The sequence below is a fragment of the Haliotis cracherodii genome, unplaced genomic scaffold, assembly GCF_022045235.1.
Source record: "Haliotis cracherodii isolate W230 unplaced genomic scaffold, xgHalCrac1.p SCAF_13, whole genome shotgun sequence".
NCBI classification, from domain to species: domain Eukaryota; kingdom Metazoa; phylum Mollusca; class Gastropoda; order Lepetellida; family Haliotidae; genus Haliotis; species Haliotis cracherodii.
The window spans coordinates 35,863,427-35,885,108 of record NW_027266268.1 but is presented as its reverse complement, the minus strand read 5'-3'; the positions used below and the strand labels follow the sequence as shown (position 1 = coordinate 35,885,108).

The 21,682-nt window shown below is 40.2% G+C and overlaps 2 protein-coding genes across 2 annotated transcripts; both read left to right on the top strand.

The window, feature by feature from the left end:
* Positions 1-2,699: 2,699 nt before the first annotated feature.
* LOC139459262 (histidine N-acetyltransferase-like) lies at positions 2,700-5,217 on the top strand. Its single transcript, XM_071240711.1, has 4 exons — positions 2,700-2,767; positions 3,627-3,815; positions 4,095-4,328; positions 4,671-5,217. The coding sequence occupies exons 2-4, from the start codon at positions 3,651-3,653 to the stop codon at positions 5,190-5,192; spliced, it is 921 nt and encodes a 306-aa protein (XP_071096812.1). The 5' UTR covers positions 2,700-2,767; positions 3,627-3,650; the 3' UTR covers positions 5,193-5,217.
* Positions 5,218-17,145: 11,928 nt separating this feature from the next.
* Positions 17,146-20,183, top strand: LOC139458670 (histidine N-acetyltransferase-like). Its single transcript, XM_071240084.1, has 3 exons — positions 17,146-17,310; positions 18,705-18,938; positions 19,662-20,183. The coding sequence occupies exons 1-3, from the start codon at positions 17,146-17,148 to the stop codon at positions 20,181-20,183; spliced, it is 921 nt and encodes a 306-aa protein (XP_071096185.1).
* The last annotated feature ends 1,499 nt before the right edge of the window (positions 20,184-21,682 follow it).

Here is a 21,682-nt window from a genome sequence, read left to right as displayed (position 1 = left end):
AACATCCATTTGTACTGGGCCCTTAGGGCAGTGCACGGCATCTCCGTCATCCTTCCCGTCTCTCAAACGTAACACACGATTACGTGATGACACGGTTTCTACTAGATAACTATAGATTGCTGTAACAGATAAAACTACCTTCATTTTTCGTTCCAACTAATTTAACTTCTACTGTACCAATATGTCCACATCTAAATACATTTACCCATCAGGTCAGGAATACCTGATCAATTCAATAGTATATACTCATACAAAAACATAAAACTTTATGGATAACAACTTATGTTTTTTTCGCATTTAGCATGTTTCCAACCTTTCGATGCAGATCCTTATTATTATTATTATTATTGTTATTATTATTTACAGATAAAAATACAAAAAGCGGGTTTGGGTGATCCTGGCACAGTCAGGCTTGTAAGGCTCATCATCAGCTCAGGGCCCTTGCCCACTCTTACACGCAGCCCAGATAGCGAATGGGACTAGTCAAACCCACCCAGATCTTTTCGGAGAATGTGAAGACTCCCCAACACTGCAGCCTTCTGCATTACCCTGATTGTCAGAAGGGTTGTATTCCTGGCAGCAAGCCCGGTTACTCTCCCAATGTCAGTCAACAGATTGGGAGGTACCAAACCTAAGGCACCGAGAACAATGGGGAGTCGGACAATTTGGTACTTGGGATGCAAGCGTGACATTTCGAAAGCGAGGTCCGCATATTTACCATATTTTTACTCAATCTTGTCAATCACATTAGTGTCAAAGGGGACAGAAAATTTAATGATATAAATGATGATATATGATTTCATTGGATTTATCAAAAAGGACAAGATTTCTAGATTTCTCAGCATCATAGCGTGTCGTGCTCATTGCTTTCACCAAATAGGTAAACGTTAAAGAGCTGCACCGAGTCGGAGTTTTCCGCCCACATCATGCTGACACGCAGTGATACGTGATCATGCATTGATTGACAAAATTAATAGCCACATGAAAATAGCATACACTTTTGTTGCCACGATATCGTTGTATCATGGACTAAAATACAAAAACAGAATCCGGCATATACCATTTCAGAAAACAACTTGTGTTTTAATTATTTAATTATTTGCATCGGACCTAAATACTAATCGTCTTTCAAGACGGAAGTATTCATTTTACCAAACATACTGTGCAGGGTGTTCTCTCTACTATTTGCCTCAAGAATACTGGGTTTCAAAATATAACTTTCGGTCCCAAATAATGGCCTCATAAGCCCAACCTTAGCAGCCAACCTTTCTGTGGAATAATTTGGTCATTCAATATGTTTCATCCAGAATACTTTAACCTTAAGACAAGTAAGGTGGTGTATATGTACTTAAACAAATATGAAACAATATTGTAACACAACAACAGAGAGCGTATTTGGATTTTCTCGTTAATCCGAGTCAGAGATCAGCGTACTCCGTGGTCATCTGCCCGCGAGTACACAGCCCGTGTTGTGATGAGAGACGATTCGGCGAGTAGCTGCAGATTAGAACGGCTGCAAAGATAAACTTCCTTGACAATAAACATTAACTGTTTTAAATAAACGAAACAGGATTAATCACATGCTTAGATTATCTCAATCGCATTAAAATCGGATACAAGTTCTCGCCATCGCTGACAACATCCCATTAAAGGTCATATCAGAACGGCCTTTCGCGAACTATGTCCTTTTGACTTCTGTGAATAAGCTTTTAAGACTCATACACGTCACCGTCCATTGCATGCGCTAGGCAAGATGTATTACCCATTGCACGGAATGGGCATTTGCACCGATTGGGTAAAACACATGCATATCTGTGATCCGTCATGTTTATTTGTTTCTTTGAATGTTGTTTAACGCCGCACTCATGAATATTCAAGCTACATGACATCAGTCTGTAAATAATCGTGTCTAGACCAGACAATCCAGTGTTTGATATCATGAGCATCGATCCGGGGATTTTAGATAAGATGACCAACCAAGTCAGCGAGCCTGACCACCCGATCCCGTTAGTCGCCTCTTGCGACAAGCATAGTCACCTCGTACATGGGTTACTGAAGACCTTTTCGAGCCCAGATCTTCACGGATCCGTCATGATGTGTAGTCCCGTAAAAGGTCAATAGTGAAAGAAAGTTAACCCAAAACGAAAACTGGCACAGTAATGGAGTAACAAAACCACGCATGCAACAGCATATACACAGAAGCTAAATGCGCAGATCCAAAATGTGACCCTCTTCCCGACCCCCTTAAAACAAATACCAGGATCCGGTTGTTAATCATACTTGTTATTTCCTATATTTTTTTTAAAAAGAGGTAATGATTTAATTCCAGATGAAATTATTAATAAAACACTGTCAACTTGCCGGACATTCGCTTCGTGAATCAAATGGAATTAAATGTCAAGGATTCCTTAAGAGCAAGATAATGAAAGGGAAAGAACCAGATTGTACCGATCTTGAAACGACGCTACAAAATCAAATGGGGACTACTGGCGTATATTTCAGATGGTTGTAAACTCGCTGTGAATATAACAGATACTAAATACACATATCCTTTACTTTGTATTATAATAAACAGTAACGACACATGGAGGAGAGAAATAGCATGTTCAGTCGACATTCAAAGCCAATGCACGGGAAATGCTTGTTTAACCTACTTACTAAAATATGTTAGAGATAAGATAGCGCCCTCTGCGCAAAGGCCGGTAAACACTTACCGTGTGTTCTATTTAGGTCAGCGTGTTAACTCCATAAAAAGCCCAAGCTAACGGTGAGTGCGCTTGTAATTATCTGTCTTACTCAGACAAGTATTTGTCCAGTAGGTTATCTGTAATGAAATGGAAGCACTGAACACATTTCACTCCGATAATATCTGACTATCACCAGTGGGTCAACAGCTCTCGTGCACAAAGGTCGCACTGGTGAGACTCTAGAAGATAACAATGGCGGTAATAGCAGGGCATGTAAACACTGAAGTTCAGGAATGGAAAGCTAGAATCAACAGAGGCTTTTGCTTTATGTTTTCTGTTGAAATTTCTTCCGAATTTATTATATATCACTTTGTGTACCTTTGAACATGTCCATAGAGGTATATGCGTGGATATAAGGTCACATTGCAAACATAAAAAACAATGACTTTCAGTGACCTTCACATGTCTATTTCCCCGGTTCGGTGATTTGGGTAGAATAGGTCTTCAGCAACCCATGCTTGCCGTAAAAGGCGACTATGCTTGTCGTAAAAGGCGACTAATGGGATCGGTCGGTCCGGCTCGCCAACTTGTGGATTGATGCTCATGATGTCAATCACTGGATTGTCTGGTCCAGACTCGATTATTTACAGACCGCCGTCATATAGCTGGAATATTGCTGAATGCGGCGTTAAACAACAAACCAACCGATCACATGTCTATTCCCCCGGTTCGGTGACTTGGCTAATTGTGGGTAATTGTACCCTATCGCAGGTCGTTGCTCTTAATATGAATCACTGGACTGTCTGGTTCAGACTCGATCTTTTAAATGAAACAGCAAAAACATAAACGTGTTGTTCGGCAGTGTTGATGAACAAGTACTGAATTAATTATTGACAAGTAGATTTGTCGTGATCTACCCTTTTCTCGATAATTCGCCAGGTGTCTCAAACCACATTTGAACCAATGATGTCCAACCACCAAATTCGCCGAGCTACCACGGATGATTTCCAAGCGGTCATGGATTTTGGGGATGTTGTTTTCGGACTTGACTACCTTCCACAGCTTTACCACAGCTTCATTGACGACCCAAACGCCAGATCATACGTATACATCGTCGGCGAGGAGATCGTTAGTAGTCCTACTTCTTGATTACTGAGCTTAACTCTACTATTGTTCAGTAAAGGACCCGGCTTAAATTATTATATTCAACTAAACCTGTTGATTACATTTTAGTGCAAAAGCTGTGATGTGTGAAGGTCTTTCGACCTTTACCATCAGATAAAGCCGGGCATTGTATTGATATCTAATTTCGTCAAAAAGGTTTGACTTCACATCACACAATACTAAAACAGACTAAATGGGCGCCATGCCCGGTTGCGAGCCTCACTCACTCACTCACTGCTGTAGGTTGGATTCTGCAGTCCCCACCTTATCGACGATGGGGCAACGTTTCTTATGCGGGGAAGCAGGGTAAAGGATGGCTTCCGGGGCCAGGGTATTTATGGCCTGTTTCTGAAGCATGTGCATGAAGATTTCAAAGGTACAGACACCATCAAATACGACGTCATGTGCGTTAACGATATCAACTATGGGGCCAAGAAGGAAAGCCTGAATAGAACACACACGGTAGTCTCACAGAAGGTATGTATTGAAATATACACTGCAGAACCGTTAATAGCCAAACACAATGTATAACCTAAAAACAATGCTTGTAGGTTACTAAATGTGAGAATAACTAAGTGGCAAAAGGTCAATAGCACTTGCAGTTGTATGCATGTCGTGAGAGACGACAAACTAGATTCGGTAGTAAGGGCTCTGTGAAACGGTTGATAGGTGTCACGTACCCCACGGCGTTGATCGTTGCTCGCAATAACAGTCACTGGATATTCTGTTCCAGTCTTATTTTTGGAATAGTACTGAGTGCGGCTTTGTAAAACAACAAATCAGAATCGGCTAAAACGTTGCTCGTTTCTGTCATTCTAGGCAACCCTCTATTACCGAGCCAAGTTAGCAGATGTGCCGCTGCCCATAATGTCTACTGACGATCGCCCAGAAGCATTTACAACTGCAGATATGAAGTCACTCTTGGATTCAAAAGAATCATGTGAAAGTCTGTTTCCAGATGGCAGGATGATGGTGGCGTGGCTACCTCTTGGTCTCCTCCCTGCCAACTTGAAGTACATGATGCCACCAAACTCATTTGCGCTTCAGTCAAGGGCAGATAACACCAACGTGTCTCTTCTTTCAGTTGGGTCAACTGTAGAATGCCAAATGGGCCTGAGATACATTTGTGACGTTTTCGGAAGTGACGCCACATCATTACGTCACCATCTAGTATGCCACTTATTCAACGCACGTAGTCTGACGCAGGATCTCGTAATATTTGAGATCATCATTGACACCAGCCTCTCTGATATTGCGGACGACATCATGAAGGATGCGGGTGTCCCTTTCCTAGACCTAAAGAAGAAAAGGATCATACTTCTTGAGAAATTGTTTGAGTGAGTTGCATGTATTAGAACGATAATTTCATCCCGTATGCTGTAGACATTTCATCTTAACCAGACATACACTACAGTTTTTGCTACCTGTTCAAGACATGTCGATAGAATCACATCATAAAATGTGTGGCTGTGGCTGCGCAACCATTCTTCTAAAGATCATCTCCTGTTAAACACCATATAACGAATTTGTTATGAGTGTAGGCATGTTTTTTCGTGATTGTGAAAGATATAGGTTCCTATTAATGTTAGCTTCACTGGTGTTGTAGTCGTAGAATAAAATGTATCAGGGATGTGCTTCTGTGATTTGAAACCTCTGATCAACCACAATGGAAAATCTTCAAAAATTCATGTGAGACTGCCGTTTTACTCCGCAATCAGCAATATGCCAACGGCTTGTCCAAAACCGGCACTGGGCAAGACAAACAAGTGATAAATATTTAAGTCTCAGTGAAAAGACAAATGCAGTGGGTTTGAATGACTCCAAAAAACAACTGCGACCACTGCCAATTAACCTGGAGCCGGTGCCCCTCAAGAAGGGTGTCTGGTCGCTCTTAACCATTGTCGGCGCTTAGAGAAAGCATAGTGCACATTCAACTAGGGTATTTTCTAATGCTTGCAACCGCATATTTCATTCACATGTCATGATATAGCTGGAATAGTGCTCACTGGTGTGCAAAACTCATTCAATATGCTTGCAGGATTGCTTGGTGATTAGGCAGCAATAACTGGTCGTTTTTAACGGTTTATATTACCTGGGCCTAGATTTTCGAAACGATCGTAGACCTAAAATTGTCTTAAAGGAAATCAAAGACAATCGTAGCATATTTTTAAAACTAACGTTGCTCTTAAATATCGTAAAATTGACGTGAATCTAAGATAGCTCTATACTTGATGATGGTTTATGTTATAGTCATGCTAGATGGCGGTGTATCGATATTTATTTTTTTAATAATCCGCATTTCGTTGAAACATTGACATTTCATTTTGTTAAACTGTGCGATTCAAATCGACAGTCAGAAAACATGAAGAACGCATCAAGCTTTGAAATGATGTTATTCCCGATCGCGATCGCCACAACTATGGAGTCGATAGCCTAGAATACGATTCATATCTGAGTCTAGTCTAGTGTCAAATAGCATATCTTTTCGATATTCGATATGTTCTTTTATTCATTTTTACTTGAAAGGGATTGGTAAACAGGCCTGAGGTGTCCGCCGTCGTATCGCATTTGTTTTTATTTTCGAATTTAATAGAAGTAAATCAATCTACATATATGACGAGTTGCAAAACCATAAAAATCTTGTGGGACTAGCGGTTATATAATTTGAATTGTCACATATCTGCAGTGTATATTTGTTTTACATTATCAAGAATAACACATACTATAAATTATTTGTAGATAAAAGATTTGTATCTGTTTTATGAAGTGCATGTCTAACTAAAGGGTAACAGCCAAAGAAATGACCGGTTGCAATGCTGCTCGACAAGCCAAACGTCATCGGACTGCGTTCGGGAATAGATTTCACACATTTAGATTGTAGTTATTTCGCTCCCCTGTCGGATTTAAAGACAAATCAAGTTGAAAGCTCTACTTCATTTATAAGTATCAAAGAGGATAACATTATCTGTATGTTCACGTTTAACTGGCGGTGTGTCCCCAAATAGTCCTCCTTTGGGAACGAAATTCAGTGTGTCTATTAATTAATCGAAATGTTATAGAGATTTGGGCTGTATTTTCTTTTCTTCACTAGGTATTCCTTGAAATAATCCTCTCTGTTAATCGTCATGTTACGAACTCGTGTGAATGTACGTGACCTAGAGTATCAGTTGTTGTACCAGATTTGTACTTTACTAAGAAAATGCTATTCCAAAGTAACATTTGTTACGCTTTTTGAAAGTGCCAAACGACCATGATTTAGAGAAATAAACATTCCTAACATTAATATTAGCTTCACTGGTGTTACGGTCGTGAAATCAGCTCAATCAATCAGATATTGTTACTGTGATTTGAAAGCTCTGTCTGACCAAGCAGAATAGCATATTTTAAAAAACAACAACTTGAGAATGTTATTTTACTCTGCATTCACCAATATCCCAGCGGTTTGTATGTCATCGAGTCTGGATAAGACAAACCAGTAATATATAATAAAATCTGAGTTTGAAGACAAAACAGTGGGTTTGAATGACTTTCAACAAACCTGCTAAGGTTTCCAATTAATCTGAGTAAAGTGACCCTCAACGAAGAGTGTCTGTGTCACTCTGAACCGTTTTAACCACTCAAATAAATAAAGCGACTTAACCCTTTCCATATCCAATAGAAATCTCTGCTTGGAGATTGTACGATTCTGACGATATCATGAGCAATCGTTAATGAATTACTATCAAATAGTTAGAATACCAGGTGTTCGCGAAAAGGTGAGCGCGTCCTGCCCCAACGGTGGCACTCGTCACAAAATACCTGCAAAGCCGAGTCACAGAGGTAATCACGTATATTACATAGTGTTTATTCCTAATACAGGATATTTACCATCCCAAAACACACGAGCGTGAGAACCTCTTTATCATATAATGGAATTCTTAACTTATTCCGTTGAAAAAAGTATTCTCATCTCCCACTAAAAAACAATTGTTTACCTGAAAAAAGACACGCGAACATTTGGTACAAATTAAAATAGGGAATTGGGATTTGCATTTTTGTCACTGATGCGTCCTCCATATGTCTACCATTATACTTTTTGAAAGCTTTATTCAGACCTGGAATGTCGTAACCTTGATCACACAACTTCTGAGCAAGAGTCGTACGACGCTCTTGGAAATCTTGGTGGAAAGGGCATGCCCGTTTGTATCTCAAAAGTTGTGAAATGTAAACACCCAATGATGGAGCTACTGGAATATTGCTCGACATGAAGGGAAAGTTGACAATTGGAAAGTTGAAGTCATCCCTCATGGCATACAGTCTTGTTGAGAGTGTTTAGTCACCTTGAATATGCATAGATCTTAATATGAAACAGATGAGGTGGCCTCACTGGTCTCCTTTGTTTCTAGTTCAGGTGGGTAAATCAGTGGATGGGAATTGGCTATTTGATAGTTATTGACTGATATCAGATCATCTATATACATGAAGCTTAAGTTAAACTTCTTGGCCAAATTACCAAAAAGAACTTTTTAGTTGGGAACGTATGTGTACATATATTCCGGGTAGGAACTGGTCCCCAGCAACCCGTGCTTGTCGTACAAGGCGACAAAAATGGATTGGGTGGTTAGGGTAAAAGATTTTGTTGATTGTCTGTGATCTTAGCTCGACTGCTTCAGACGATGCTCGTGGTTTGTCTGGTCCAGACTCGCTGATTTGCAAGGCGCCCTTCTACAGCTGAAATAAGTGCAGCCCCAGACAACAAACAGCAAAGAAGCACATGCAAATGCATATGTATTCAGATCTGTCTATTCGGTTTTAGGAAACAGGGGTCTCCAGTTTCTCATACCTGTCGTAAGTGTAGACTAAAAATGTGACTGTTTACATGCCATCACCGTTCCCACATAACTTTGATCGTTACGTACGTGCTTATGTGATTAATATATCGTGATATAGCTGGAATAGTGTTAACTTTAGTTGAAAACTTACTCAACATGCCTGCAGGATTGCGAGGTGTCAAGGGAGAGATAGTTCATCGCTGCTTTATATAATCTAAATTATTATTTTCGAAGATCATAAAACACATTGTGTAACAGCTTCTGGTTGTACTGGGGAGATTGACCGGCTCCGTAGTCTAGTGCTAGAGCATCGGCCTTGACATACTCACACAGTTGCATAATCAAGTCCTACCGCTCGGAAAGTAGTCCACCAGTATGATTTTCTTGAAATCTTAGAAAAAAAGAAGCCATCCCATTCCCAGCTAAAGGAAAATACTTTGCTTCCCTAGACGTTCCGACTGCTTTGACTGTTGTTTAGTCTCTGACTGACAGTGGTGAACCCTGACTCTATGATTACAAATAATATCGTTACTGTCAACTATTGCCAGACGCCGGTATTTTCGCGGTGGTATGGGTTTCTGCTCAGAAACAATATCCACATCCCGACCCCCATCCCCCATTGTCAGGACCCGTGGACGACTGACACATTCCCAGTCATTTGTTTTTTTAGGACCAAGTAGTGGAGGTTGCACATGGCGCAGCCAAGCCAAAGGTGCCGATCGGTGGGAAGGGACAGCACGTGGCAGGATTGAATGAACTGAAGCTGGGTCTACTTGTATCTCACATGAGTCGGGAGTTGTCACGATGCTGCTGTTCATTTAGTTTACGGTAATTGTTTATTTATTGCATCTTTTTATGCCCCGGGAGCTGCATTATTAGATTGGGAACTGGAGGAAAGGGTTTGATTCCTTTAATGAGCAACGATATCACGCTATCAACCAAATCACCGCAACTGACCACGTGATCCCTTAAGTCAACTAATATTACAAGGAGACGTTGATGGAGGCCAAAACTGCCTGAAAAAAAGAAATATTCAATTGGAAATGAAAGCAATCAATTCCAGTTCTGTACCTTGAATGATGAGCAAAACCGTGCGCCAATACTACTAACTCTTGACGCTGAAACTGAAGACATGTCCATTCGTCTTTTGTACTGGATATATGTCGACCTACATAACACATTTATGCATGTCATCGTATCCCAACTGTGTAGATCAATGTTCGTGATGTCGATCACTGTCTTGTCCGGTCGAGACTCGATTTTTTAAAGATCGCCGTCTCAGAGCTGTGGCATTGCTGAGTGTGGCGTTAAACAACCAAACAACAAACAAACAAACAGACCTGGCTTAATCATTGATCGTTTGTGTCATTCCAGGCAACACTTTATTACCGAACCAAAGTAATAGACACACCTCTATAGGCCGCCTCCTCTACACAAGGCGCCGTCACATAGAGCGAACATATTGATGAATGTGGCGTCGAACAATAAACAAATCGGACTTCGCTTTTCCGCTTTTTTCCGTCACTACGGGAAACCCTCAGATATGAAATCACTCTCCAAGGAAACTCATGCGAAAGACAGTATCATGACAGTATCATGACTACCTCTTGGTGTCAGGCCTTCAAACATGAGGAACATGATGCCATAAAAAAAATAAAAAAATTGTATGATAAGTCATAATACATTGCATGTTGATACGTATTAAAGAACATTGAACATGCCGTTTTACCGACACATTTTGCGATATTTCGGAATAGACTATGTTCCCAGCAACCTCCGCTTGTAGCACCATCGGGTGCTCAGATGGGTGACTTGGTTAACCTTGCATCTTCGTACATCGTCGTCGTGAGACTTTGCTCCAACTATTGGTCATTGGTTTGTCTGGTTCAGATTCGAATATTTGCCCAGAAAGGGTTGAGTTAAATGCTTTTTTAAACAATACTGCAGTTATATAATGACCCGTGAGGATCCGGGATAGAATAGGTCTTCAGCAACCCTCGTATCCTAATTGTGTGGATCGATGTTCATGATATCAATCACTGGAGTGTCTGATCCAGAATCGGTTATATACAGGCCGCCGTCATATAGGTGGAATATTGCTGAGTGCAAACACACAAACTAAACATGATTAAATATGTGACAGACAATCCAGTGATTGACATCATGAACCTTGATCCACGCAATGTGGTTACGGTGACATACTGTTCTTATGCTTAGCTTGCTGGGGGCAAATATTCTTACCCAGAACCATCACGGGTTTCAGTCATATACAATTATGTTGACTTCATGTGGGAGAAAAGTTCAAAACGACAGAGGTCATATTTGTTTACAGGTCAAGGATCAATTATTGTCCTCGTCCGAGTGGAGTGTAGCTCCACAGATCACTGGGCAAGGAGGAGACACTGGTTTTAGTACAGAATACACACTGGTTTGCAATCATGCAGTACAATTTAAAACTGAAAGTTTATACCCGATATGTCAAACAGGGTGCTTATGTGGTGACAACTTGGTTACTTTCACATAAATATAAATGCATTTGGATCCACACTTTTCATCTTTAAAGAGTATATGCAATGGGCAATAGTTGTGAATAAAAAAAAAAATTCTCCAAATATTTCACAATATGGACAACCAGCTTGCTCGTAGTAATTTTTCTGTCCAAATCACGCAGTTGATATTGGTATATATGTTTTTGATAAAGTAAACTTTATTATTAAGTGAATAATCTGTAATAAATAACCAAACAAGTATGTGATGATTAGAAACTTTATTTTCGAAATAAAAAACACATATCAAGCAGTGTTATCTGCATATAAAGAGTCCTAAAATCACATGAGTTTGCACAGGATTTGTGGCTAGGGCATGCACAATCGCATCTCAACCCCGATTTCAAACACGAGAACCTGTTTGTCAAGCAGCTGTTTCCGCATTGGCACCTGCGGTAACCCTGTCCACCACAAATACTCTGTGCTCTCACCATTTCAAGAAAAGATGATGATGTTCCAGGGACATTTGAAGGTTTCAGTCCAGAATATCTCACAAACTCAAAGTGATTTCTTGTTAGTCACCCACTTATTAATTTCTTATGAGTTCCTATTCTGTGCATTGCATTGTCTATTTCCTTGACTATGCCAATTACATTTTGTCGGGTCACCTTTGCTCCTGTCAAACTGCGAGACGGTCACTTTCTCAACTCCATCCATGGAAACAAGGGGATACTTAGTCAAGAAGTGGTATACCCCCCTTGGCATGGATTGTCCATCTTCCCTCGCTTGAGGACGTCAATAACTTACTGTTCCTATTCTGAGAACCACATGGCAGAACAATCACATATGTAGTCATCCATAATGGCATGTGAGAAATAACATTTGTTACTTACTTACTTACTTTGGAGATTTAACGTGCGCTTTCCGACTGATGCGTATTTCGCACACGGGCCCGGCCAGGCCAGGCCATTTAATGTGTTTCCGAAAGGGGCGAAAGTGGTGTGTGCAACCCAAGAGGGGGCTTTAGGGGTTGCTTATATAGAATTTGGGAATTTTGAGATTTGGAATAGGTGCCGATGGGGTTGGGGAGGAGAACTAAGGGAGCTGGGTTTGGTGGATGTTTGTTTGTTTATGTAATTTAGGTTTGGTAGATTATAGTGTTTTTAGATGCGTTTTATTAGTTCCTTTTTGATTAAGAATTCGCCTAAGGCCTTGAAGTTTTCTAGTTTATTTAGCGGGTTTAGTATTGCTTCTAGAGTGAGAGCCTTGTTTAGAGAGCCTTCTGGCCTAACAAATGTTTATTTTTGTTTATTTGTTTATCTAAACAATCTAAACAAATAAACAAAAATAAACATTTGTTAGGCCAGAACTTATACTTGACTCATACTGTATACGTAAAACACCAAATAACCGCGCGCATTTAGATGAAAGGTGAACATGTTTACGTTATCAAAACACTTCTCAAAGATGGAGAAACTAATTGTAACTAAATGTAATACAACTACCGCCTTTTAAGAGTATAAATTGTTTCGTTCATTCAGATAAATTGACATCAAAACAACATACTGTATGTCAATTATACATAATCCAAACCATACTTGTTAGCAGGAAATACAATACGAATTGCTGAAATTACTCATTAATCAGTCTCGTTAATCCGACACAGAGATCAGCGTACTCCGTGAGAGACGATTCGGCGAGTAGCTGCAGGTTAGAACGGCTGCAAAGATAAACTTGCTGAACAATAAACATTTACTGATTTAAATAAACAAAACAGGATTAATCACATGCTTAGATTATCTCAATCTCATTAAAATCGGATACAAGTTCTCGCCACCGCTGACGACATGTCAGTGGACTACAAGCCCTCCAAAACAAAAATACCAAAAACCGACCTAAATTAATAAATCAAATACTTAAAAGCTCCAACGACCTAACATAAGCAGGCAAACAAATAACCTTCTTGTGGATACCCGCCCACGTAGGAATATACGGTAATGAAAACGCCGATAAAGCAGCTAAACTATCCCTCAAAATCCCAGAAATAAGCTTAAACTTACCCATCTCAAAATCAGAAATTAAAAGTGTAAACAAACAAAAAATCACAAAAAAATGGCATAACCTATATCTAAACTCAAATAGCCAAATCAAAAGAGTGCTCAGCAAACCACTAACCAAACCAAAAATTCTCCATCCATCCAAAAAAATCGACAGAGTAATCACTAAACTCCAAACAGGACACACCAACCTAAATAACCACCTAAAAAATTTTAAAAAACACACTACAGGTAACTGCCCACACTGCAAACAACCAGAAACCCCAGAACACGCACTCATCCACTGCACACACTACCTAACACATCGAACCGCATTACAAACCACCCTCAATATAAACAAGGCTCTCACTCTAGAAGCAATACTAAACCCACAAAATAAACTAGAAAACTTCAAGGCCTTAGGCGTATTCTTAATAAAAACGGAACTAATAAAACGCATCTAAAACCATAATAACCTACCAAATCAAAATCACAAAAACAAACAATCATCCACCATACCCAGCTCCCTTAGTTCTCCTCCCCAACCCCATCGGCATCTATTCCAAATCTCAAAATTCCCAAATTCTATATAAGCAACCCCTAAAGCCCCCTCTTGGGTTGCACAGACCACCGTCGCCCCTTTCGGAAACACATTAAATGGCCTGGCCAGGCCCGTGTGCGAAATACGCGTCAGTCGGAAAGCGCACGTTAAATCTCCAAAGTAAGTAAGTAAGTAAGTACGACATGTCGCGAACTTTGTCCTTTTGACTTCCGTGAATCAGAATTTAAAACTCATACACGTCAGCGTTCATTGCATGCATGGGGCAAGTTGCATTGTCCATTGCACGGAATGGGCATTTGCACTGATTGGGTACAACACATGCATATCTGTGATCCGTCATGTGTCGACCTGTGAAAGGATGGGAGTGAAAGAAAGTTAACTCCCAAAATAAACTGGCAAAGTAATGGAGTAACAAAACCACGCATGCAACAGCATATACTCAGAAGCTAAATGCGCAGATCCAAAATGTGACCCTCTTCCCGATCTCCTTAAAACAAATACCAGGATCCCGTCATTTATACCTGTGTAAAATACACTCAAAATTGTTCCAATATTTTCTGTAAATATTAGCGTTTTCTGATATAATTAGTAACTAAATATAAATATTAAATATACATAAAGGTTTCATTACCTACAGTATATCTAAAAGCAATTATATCTTGTAGACGTTCACGTGTCAAACTGAACACTGACAGCTACATAGCAGGCTACAGTGATGTAAGATGGACGTATCCATCAAACCCATCGCGCTCAGTGAATTCTATTGTCCAGAGGCGCAGTCGCATATTATTATGTAATAATACAGCATCATTACCTCGTGACGTATCGTCGGTCAAGGTTTCGATTTAGACAATGCACAATTCAATGACTGGGGAATCACTCAAAGTCAACATATACGAGGCGATTAATTTAAAAGTCAAGCATCTCCACTGGTCAGTACACAACACCACTGACAGTAAACTGCTTGACCGTAATCGTTCCTCTTCTTCTAATTAAGGTAAGAAACATTTTATTATTTGATACATTTGGTCCTATATTATACATGTGTGTGATATATTCTAGATAGTCTATGGTTTTATATGTGGTTAACTTTAACAATCTAATGTAAGATGGTAGAGACATATTTGCGCTGTGCATGTGAACGGGTCCCTTGTGTGTTTAAATAATGAAGCGTTCATTATTACCTATGTATGTATGGAAGATCATACACAATAACGTGTGTGTTTTAGATATTTGTTTACCAGAACTTGTATGTATTATGAATACAGGTTAACCATACTTTGTATGTTTTATGAAATGTGTTTAGCACCACATGTGTCCGTTAATGAGCAGAATATGATTATCCATTATCAATATCCGAATATACACGGTATCAGAATACAATATCTATCAAACAAGTGTCATGAAAGTAATCGGGTGGTATGTTGAACGATAAAGACACAGATAGTTAGTCTGTATATCTAATGTTCGGCCGTTACCGAAACTGTTACTCTATCACATTTTGATCAACACGATGACAAAGCATTGATGAACTTAGACATCAAATCTAGCATCGTGATAAGTCAACTCCATGCAAATGATACTATTATGATTATCAATATCGTTCATATTCTACATCTACATGTTTTATTATACTTGGTTTGAGGTTATTGTTATTATCGTTTATCGCGTATATGTACATGCATGTATTGCTATTCTATCTCTTGTATTCTGTATTATAAGACACAACACCACTGACAGTAAACTGCTTGACCGTAATCGTTCCTCTTCTTCATATTAAGGTATAATCAAGTTACCAAACACGGGACAAAAGCTTGATTATACATTGATCATACTTGTTATTTCCGATATGTTTTTAAAAGAGGTAATGATTTTATTCCGGATAAAATTTATGAATAAAAAACTGACAACTTGTCGGAAATACGCTACGTGAGTCAAATGAAATGTCAAGGATCCCTTACGAGCAAGTTAAAGAAAGCCAAAGAACCGGATTGTGCCGATCTTGAAACAGCGCTACAAAATCTCATGCAAACTACTGGCTTTCATTTCAGATTGTTGTAAACTCGCTGTGAATATAACAGATACTTACACATATCCTTTACTAAGTAAATAATAAACAGTAACGACACATAGTGAAGAGAGGTACCTAGTTCAGTCGGCATTCAAATGCAATGCACGGGAAATACTTGTTTGACCTACTTACTAAAATATGTTAGAGATAAGATAGCGCCCTCTGCGCAAAGGCCGGTAAACACTTACCGTGTGTTCTATTGGTGTCTAGCCGGGAGAGCCACATTTCGGAAATGGCTATTGCCGGTAGAGCCACATTTTCAGCTGAGTGCATTTCACCTATTCTAGCGGGTAATTAATTAATCCGATTACCGATACCTTTATATGAGTGTCCCACATTTAAATTACAAAGTGTGGTTTGCCGGCCTGTAACCGTTCTATTTAGGTCAGCGCGTTAACTCCTTAACAACCCCAAGCTAACGGCGAGTGCGCTTGTAATTATTTGTCTTACTCAGACAAGTATTTGTCCAGTAGGTTATCTGTAATGATATGGAAGCACTGAACACGTTACTCCGATAATATCTGATTATCACCAGTGGGTCAACAGCTCTCGTGCACAAAGGTCGCACTGGTGAGACTCAAGAAGATAACAATGGCGGTAATAGCGGGGAATTGTAAACACTGAAGTTCAGGAAAGCTAGAATCAACAGAGGCTTTTTCTATATGTTTTCAGTTGAAATTTCTCCAGAAATTAACATATATAACTGTGTGTACCTTTAATTTGCACGTGTCCATAGAGGTATGTACGTGATAAAAGGTCACTTGGCAAACATAAAAAAACAATGACTTTCAGTGACCTTCACATGCCTATTCACCCGTGAAGATTCCGGGGTAGAATAGGTCTTCAGCATCCCATGCTTGCCGTAAAAGGCGACTATGCTTGTCGTAAAAGGCTACTAACGGGATCGGGTGGTCCGGCGCGCTGACTTGGTTGATGCATGTCATCCCATCCTATTGCGTGTATCGATGCTCATGATGTCAATCACTGGATTGGCTGGCCCAGACTCGATTATTTACAGACCGCCGTCATATAGCTGGAATATTGCTGAATGCAGCGTTAAACAACAAACCAACCAGCCGATCACATGTCTATTCCCCCGGTTCGGTGACTTGGCTAATTGTGGGTAATTTTACCCTATCGCAGGTCGTTGCTCTTAATATGAATCACTGGACTGTCTGGTTCAGACTCGATCTTTTAAATTAAACATCAAACAAATAAAGGCGTTTGCCAGCGATGTTGATGAAAAAGTAATGAATTAATTATGGACTAGTCGGTAATCTACACTTTTCTCGATAATTCGCCAGGTGTCTCCAGCCACATTTGAACCAATGATGTCCAACCACCGAATACGCCGAGCTACAGCGGATGATTTTCAAGCGGTCATGGATTTTGGTGATGTTCTTTTCGGACTTGACTACCTTCCACAGCGTTACCACAGCTTCATTGACGACCCCAACGCCAGATCATACGTATACATCGTCGGCGAAGAGATCGTCAGTAGCCCTACTTCTTGATCTATGAGCATTCGTTTAGATGCAAGCCAACCTTATGTTTAGAAAAATCAATTAGGACATTCCGTCCAGTTGGTATTGTTCATAAGTATTCTATACTTTATTAACTTATCTTGCGGCTCACGACTTTGCCAGTCGAAAAGGGTGCCACAATTGTTTCCGCGGTCGTGACTTCCAGTTACAGATTCCGCCTAACTATGATTACAAGATAGACATCAGCATATCCATGCTAGTGGCGAAACATCACTACCGGAGGATCATATTGGGAAAGGGACGTCACTTTGGGTATTGTCGTCGGTTAATATAATATATATATAATATTTGTCCTCTAACCCCTCAAGGGAACAGTGTTTTTTTTGTATTTTGATTATATTCAATACCTGATTTTTGACGTTTTGATGATCATTAACAGACAGAAGATTGTGTATTGTTGTCTTCTTTGCCCTTATGATGTGACTGCACATCAGATTATTCTTAAAGTGACTAAATGTCGCAGTGCAGAGTTATGTCCCTTGGTCGTACCAGCATCTTATTTTCGCGATTCGAAACGCAGCACAATACCCGTGAATGTGGGTTTCATCAATGGTAACCTGTGTCACACTGTAAAAAATATGTTCAGAATGTTGACAAACGAGACATGTTTATACATAAACATGTTTTGGAAAGTTGATAAATCCTTTACGGAACACACATTTGGATGTGTAAGTACATTCACTGTACTGTGTCTGAATGGGGTATTTATGTTAAACTTCGGCATGGCATCTCAGTGGGCTAATACTATAAAATAGGCATCAGTCCGGACTAGTACACGTGCTCATGATATAGTCGTAATCGTACAATCGACTCTGTTTTATGCAGAGATTTCTATTGGATATGGAAAGGGTTTTATCGCTTTATTTATTTGAGCGGTTAAAACGGTTAAGAGTGACACAGACACTCTCCGATAAGGGTCACTTCACTCAGGTTAATTGGAAACCTAAGACCTTAACATTACGGGACAAGGAACTTTAGGATCTAAACACATTTTTTATTTAATATCATCGCTATTTGATAGTGATTCATAAACACAGCAAGAAGATGGGACACACCTGGAAACAACTAGAGAGGGCAGCCCAGGACCGAGGACTCTGGCGGACTGTTGTCGGCGGCCTATGCTTCGGGAGGAGCGACGGACATAACTAACAATTAACACATGCTAATGATATTTTCGGAATCGTACAATCGACTCTGCTTTTCGCAGAGATTTCCTACGAATATGGAAAGGGTTCTGTCGCTTTTATTTTCAGTGCACTTAAGACCTTCCGACCACATCATCTGACATAACCGAAATATCCATCAAAGCCACGTAAATTCACCTCACTTATTCCCTGCTACAGGTTGCATTCTGCAGTCCCCACCTTCTCGATGATGGTACGACGTTTGTTATGCGAGGAAGCAGGGTGAAGGCCGGCTTCCGGAACCAGGGGATTTATGGCCGGCTTCTGAAACATGTGTATGATGATTTCAAAGGTACAGACACCATCAAACACGACGTCATGACGACACACAGTCTCAACTATGAGAATAAGAGGGAAAGCTTGAAGAAAACACACAGGCTCATCTCACAGAAGGTAATACCGAATTACGCATGACAGCCTCGATTATGATCTTTCGGGGAACTGACATTAGTTGTTTAGGGGGATCAGCTTGTTCAAATACAGTATACAGTAAATAATAAATCTAAATAGGCCTTCAAATACATTTCTTAGATCAGATATCCCTTATTCACATTCTGGGATGTACATGCAGTCCTGTTTCATTCTGGGTTGGACCCGTGAAGATCCGGGGTAAAATAGGTCTTCAGCAACACATGCTTGCTGTAAAAGGCGACTATGCCTGTCGCAAGAGGCGACTAACGGAATCGGGTGGTCAGGTTCGCTGACTTGGTTGATGCATGTCATCGATCCCAATTGCGTGATATTAATCACTGGATTGTCTGGTCCAGACTCGATTATTAACAGAGCGCCGTCATATAGCTGGTATACTGCTGAGTGCAGCATTACACAACAAACCAACCAACCGTTTGGGGTTGAATTTGTGTTTATTCCTGATTTGCAGTCGCCTGGCTAACGAGGTTCCATTGTAAGTTACTCAACAAAGAATCCTTGAAGACTCCGATTTTGAATTTGTCCCATGCAACCCCTGCTGATCGTCAGAGGCGACTTTGCGGCTCTGGTGGTGAGACTCGGTGACATGATTACAGGCCGCTGTCACGTCGCAGAAATATTGCGTATGGCGTTGTACAACAAACAAATCAGACGTCGCTTAATAATTGACCTTTTCCATCACTACAGGAAACCCTCAACTACCGAGCCAAATTAGCAGATGTGCCGCTGCCCATAATGTCTACTGATGATCGTCCACAAGCATTTACAACTGCAGATATGAATTCACTCTTGGATTCAAAAGAATCATGTGAAAATCTGTTTCCAGGTGGCAAGATAATAGTGGCGTGGCTACCTCTTGGTCTCCTCCCTGCCAACTTGAAGTACATGATGCCACCAAACTCATTTGCGCTTCAGTCAAGGGCAGATAACACCAACGTGTCTCTTCTTTCAATTGGGTCATCTGTAGAATGCCAAAGGGGCCTGAGATACATGTGTGACATTTTCGGAAATGACGCCACATCATTACGTCGTCACTTAGTCAGCCAGTTGTACAAAGCACGTGGCTTGACTGAGGGTTACGTGGTATTTGAGATCATTATTGAAACCAGCCTTCGCGACATCGCTGACGATATCATGAAAGATGCGGGTGTTCCTTTTCTAGATCTTGATAAAAAAACAATGGTACTTCTTGAGAAACCGTTTGCGTAACTGGTGTGTGTAAGAAAGACATTTCATTTTAACCAGATTTACAGTGAACTTGTATTTTTGATGCCTCATCCGATCCTGGTTACTGGGCCAATTACTTATTCTAGTGGGTTGAGTGCGTGAGTATGGTTTTACGCCGATTTTAGCAATATTCCAGCAATATCACGGCGGGGGACACCAGAAATGTGCTTCACACATTGTAGCCATGTCGGGAATCGAACCCGGGTCTTCGGCGTGACGAGCGATCGCTTTAACCACTTGGCTACCCGACCGCACCTATTCTATTGTGATAGGTTCATATTGTAAGAGTTTCCCATTAACTTAGCGCCGTTCGTCCCTGTGTTTTCCTTGTCATGACCATCTTCTGTTAAACAGCGTTTTACGAACGATGTACGTTCTTATTAATATTAGCTTCATTGTACTCGGTCATGAAAACAGATATATCAATCACAGGTGATTACTTTTATTTGAAACCTCTGAACAACGTGAATCGAATATTTTAATTTTTCATGAAACAATGCTGTTCTACCCCGCAATCAGCTATATCCCAGATTCTTCACAGCAATATTTTAAAGCTAAACCAGTGTTAGAAGACAAATACGGTAGGTTTGAATGACTTTCAACAAATGTGCAGGGACCGCCAATCTAACAGAGACAAACGTCTCTTGAAGAAGGGAGTAGTATAGGCAATGGTGACAACAATCGTTGCTCATAGCAATCGTTTGTTTTTCTGGAAAGACTTGATTATTTACATGCCGCCGTCACACAGCTGAAATAGTGCTGGGTGCGGCGTTAAATAACAGACAGCAAACAAACATGTGGAAATGCATATAATTGACATACATTTCCTAAGACGAAAAGGTCGCTAGTTCTAAGGTCGTAATGTCGATTAATAAGTATCGGATAGTTAAAATTAGAGATTTGACTGTTTACTGTTTGACTGTCATCGTTTCTGTGATCACCAGCCAGTTAGACTTATATATAGCTAGTATGAAGATGTGACATTATGTGAAAATCAAGTAATATGTACCCCTTCGCCCTACACTGCATAGCTCTGTTCTGTTACAGACGGCGTCTGGCACAGTCAGCAGGTCGATTTCACAGATTAGATTTGCTTAAAGGACATACTAAGTTCGTGGTGCACATTGTGTTAATTTTATACTGACTAGCAATTGCATTTGATTGTTTATTGTTCTAGGATACAGCATTGCGTCAATCTCGGCAATGTTGAAGAACACTGGAATGTTTCTGACCACACATGACTGACCAGTTGAAAGTTGTATTACAAAACAGGACACTTCTACTAATTGCACTAGACTGTATGGCTATCGAGCTGGATGTTGCTCAATGCGGTTTAAAACTCACTCAACATGAATGCAGGGTTGTGTGACGTAACTAGCCGTTGTGGTCCACTTTCTTTGTTTTCAGAATGATTTTATTCCAACATCGTAATACGCACTATTATGAGTTTATTGTTGTATTGTTGAGGACTGCTGATCAAC

Coding starts and splice junctions, on each gene's coding strand:
- LOC139459262 (XM_071240711.1), top strand. CDS start 3,651: ATGATGTCCAACCACCAAATTCGCCGAGCTACCACGGATGATTTCCAA. Junction 3,816..4,094: donor ACATCGTCGGCGAGGAGATC/GTTAGTAGTCCT, acceptor TCACTGCTGTAG/GTTGGATTCTGCAGTCCCCA. Junction 4,329..4,670: donor ACACGGTAGTCTCACAGAAG/GTATGTATTGAA, acceptor CTGTCATTCTAG/GCAACCCTCTATTACCGAGC.
- LOC139458670 (XM_071240084.1), top strand. CDS start 17,146: ATGATGTCCAACCACCGAATACGCCGAGCTACAGCGGATGATTTTCAA. Junction 17,311..18,704: donor ACATCGTCGGCGAAGAGATC/GTCAGTAGCCCT, acceptor TCCCTGCTACAG/GTTGCATTCTGCAGTCCCCA. Junction 18,939..19,661: donor ACAGGCTCATCTCACAGAAG/GTAATACCGAAT, acceptor CCATCACTACAG/GAAACCCTCAACTACCGAGC.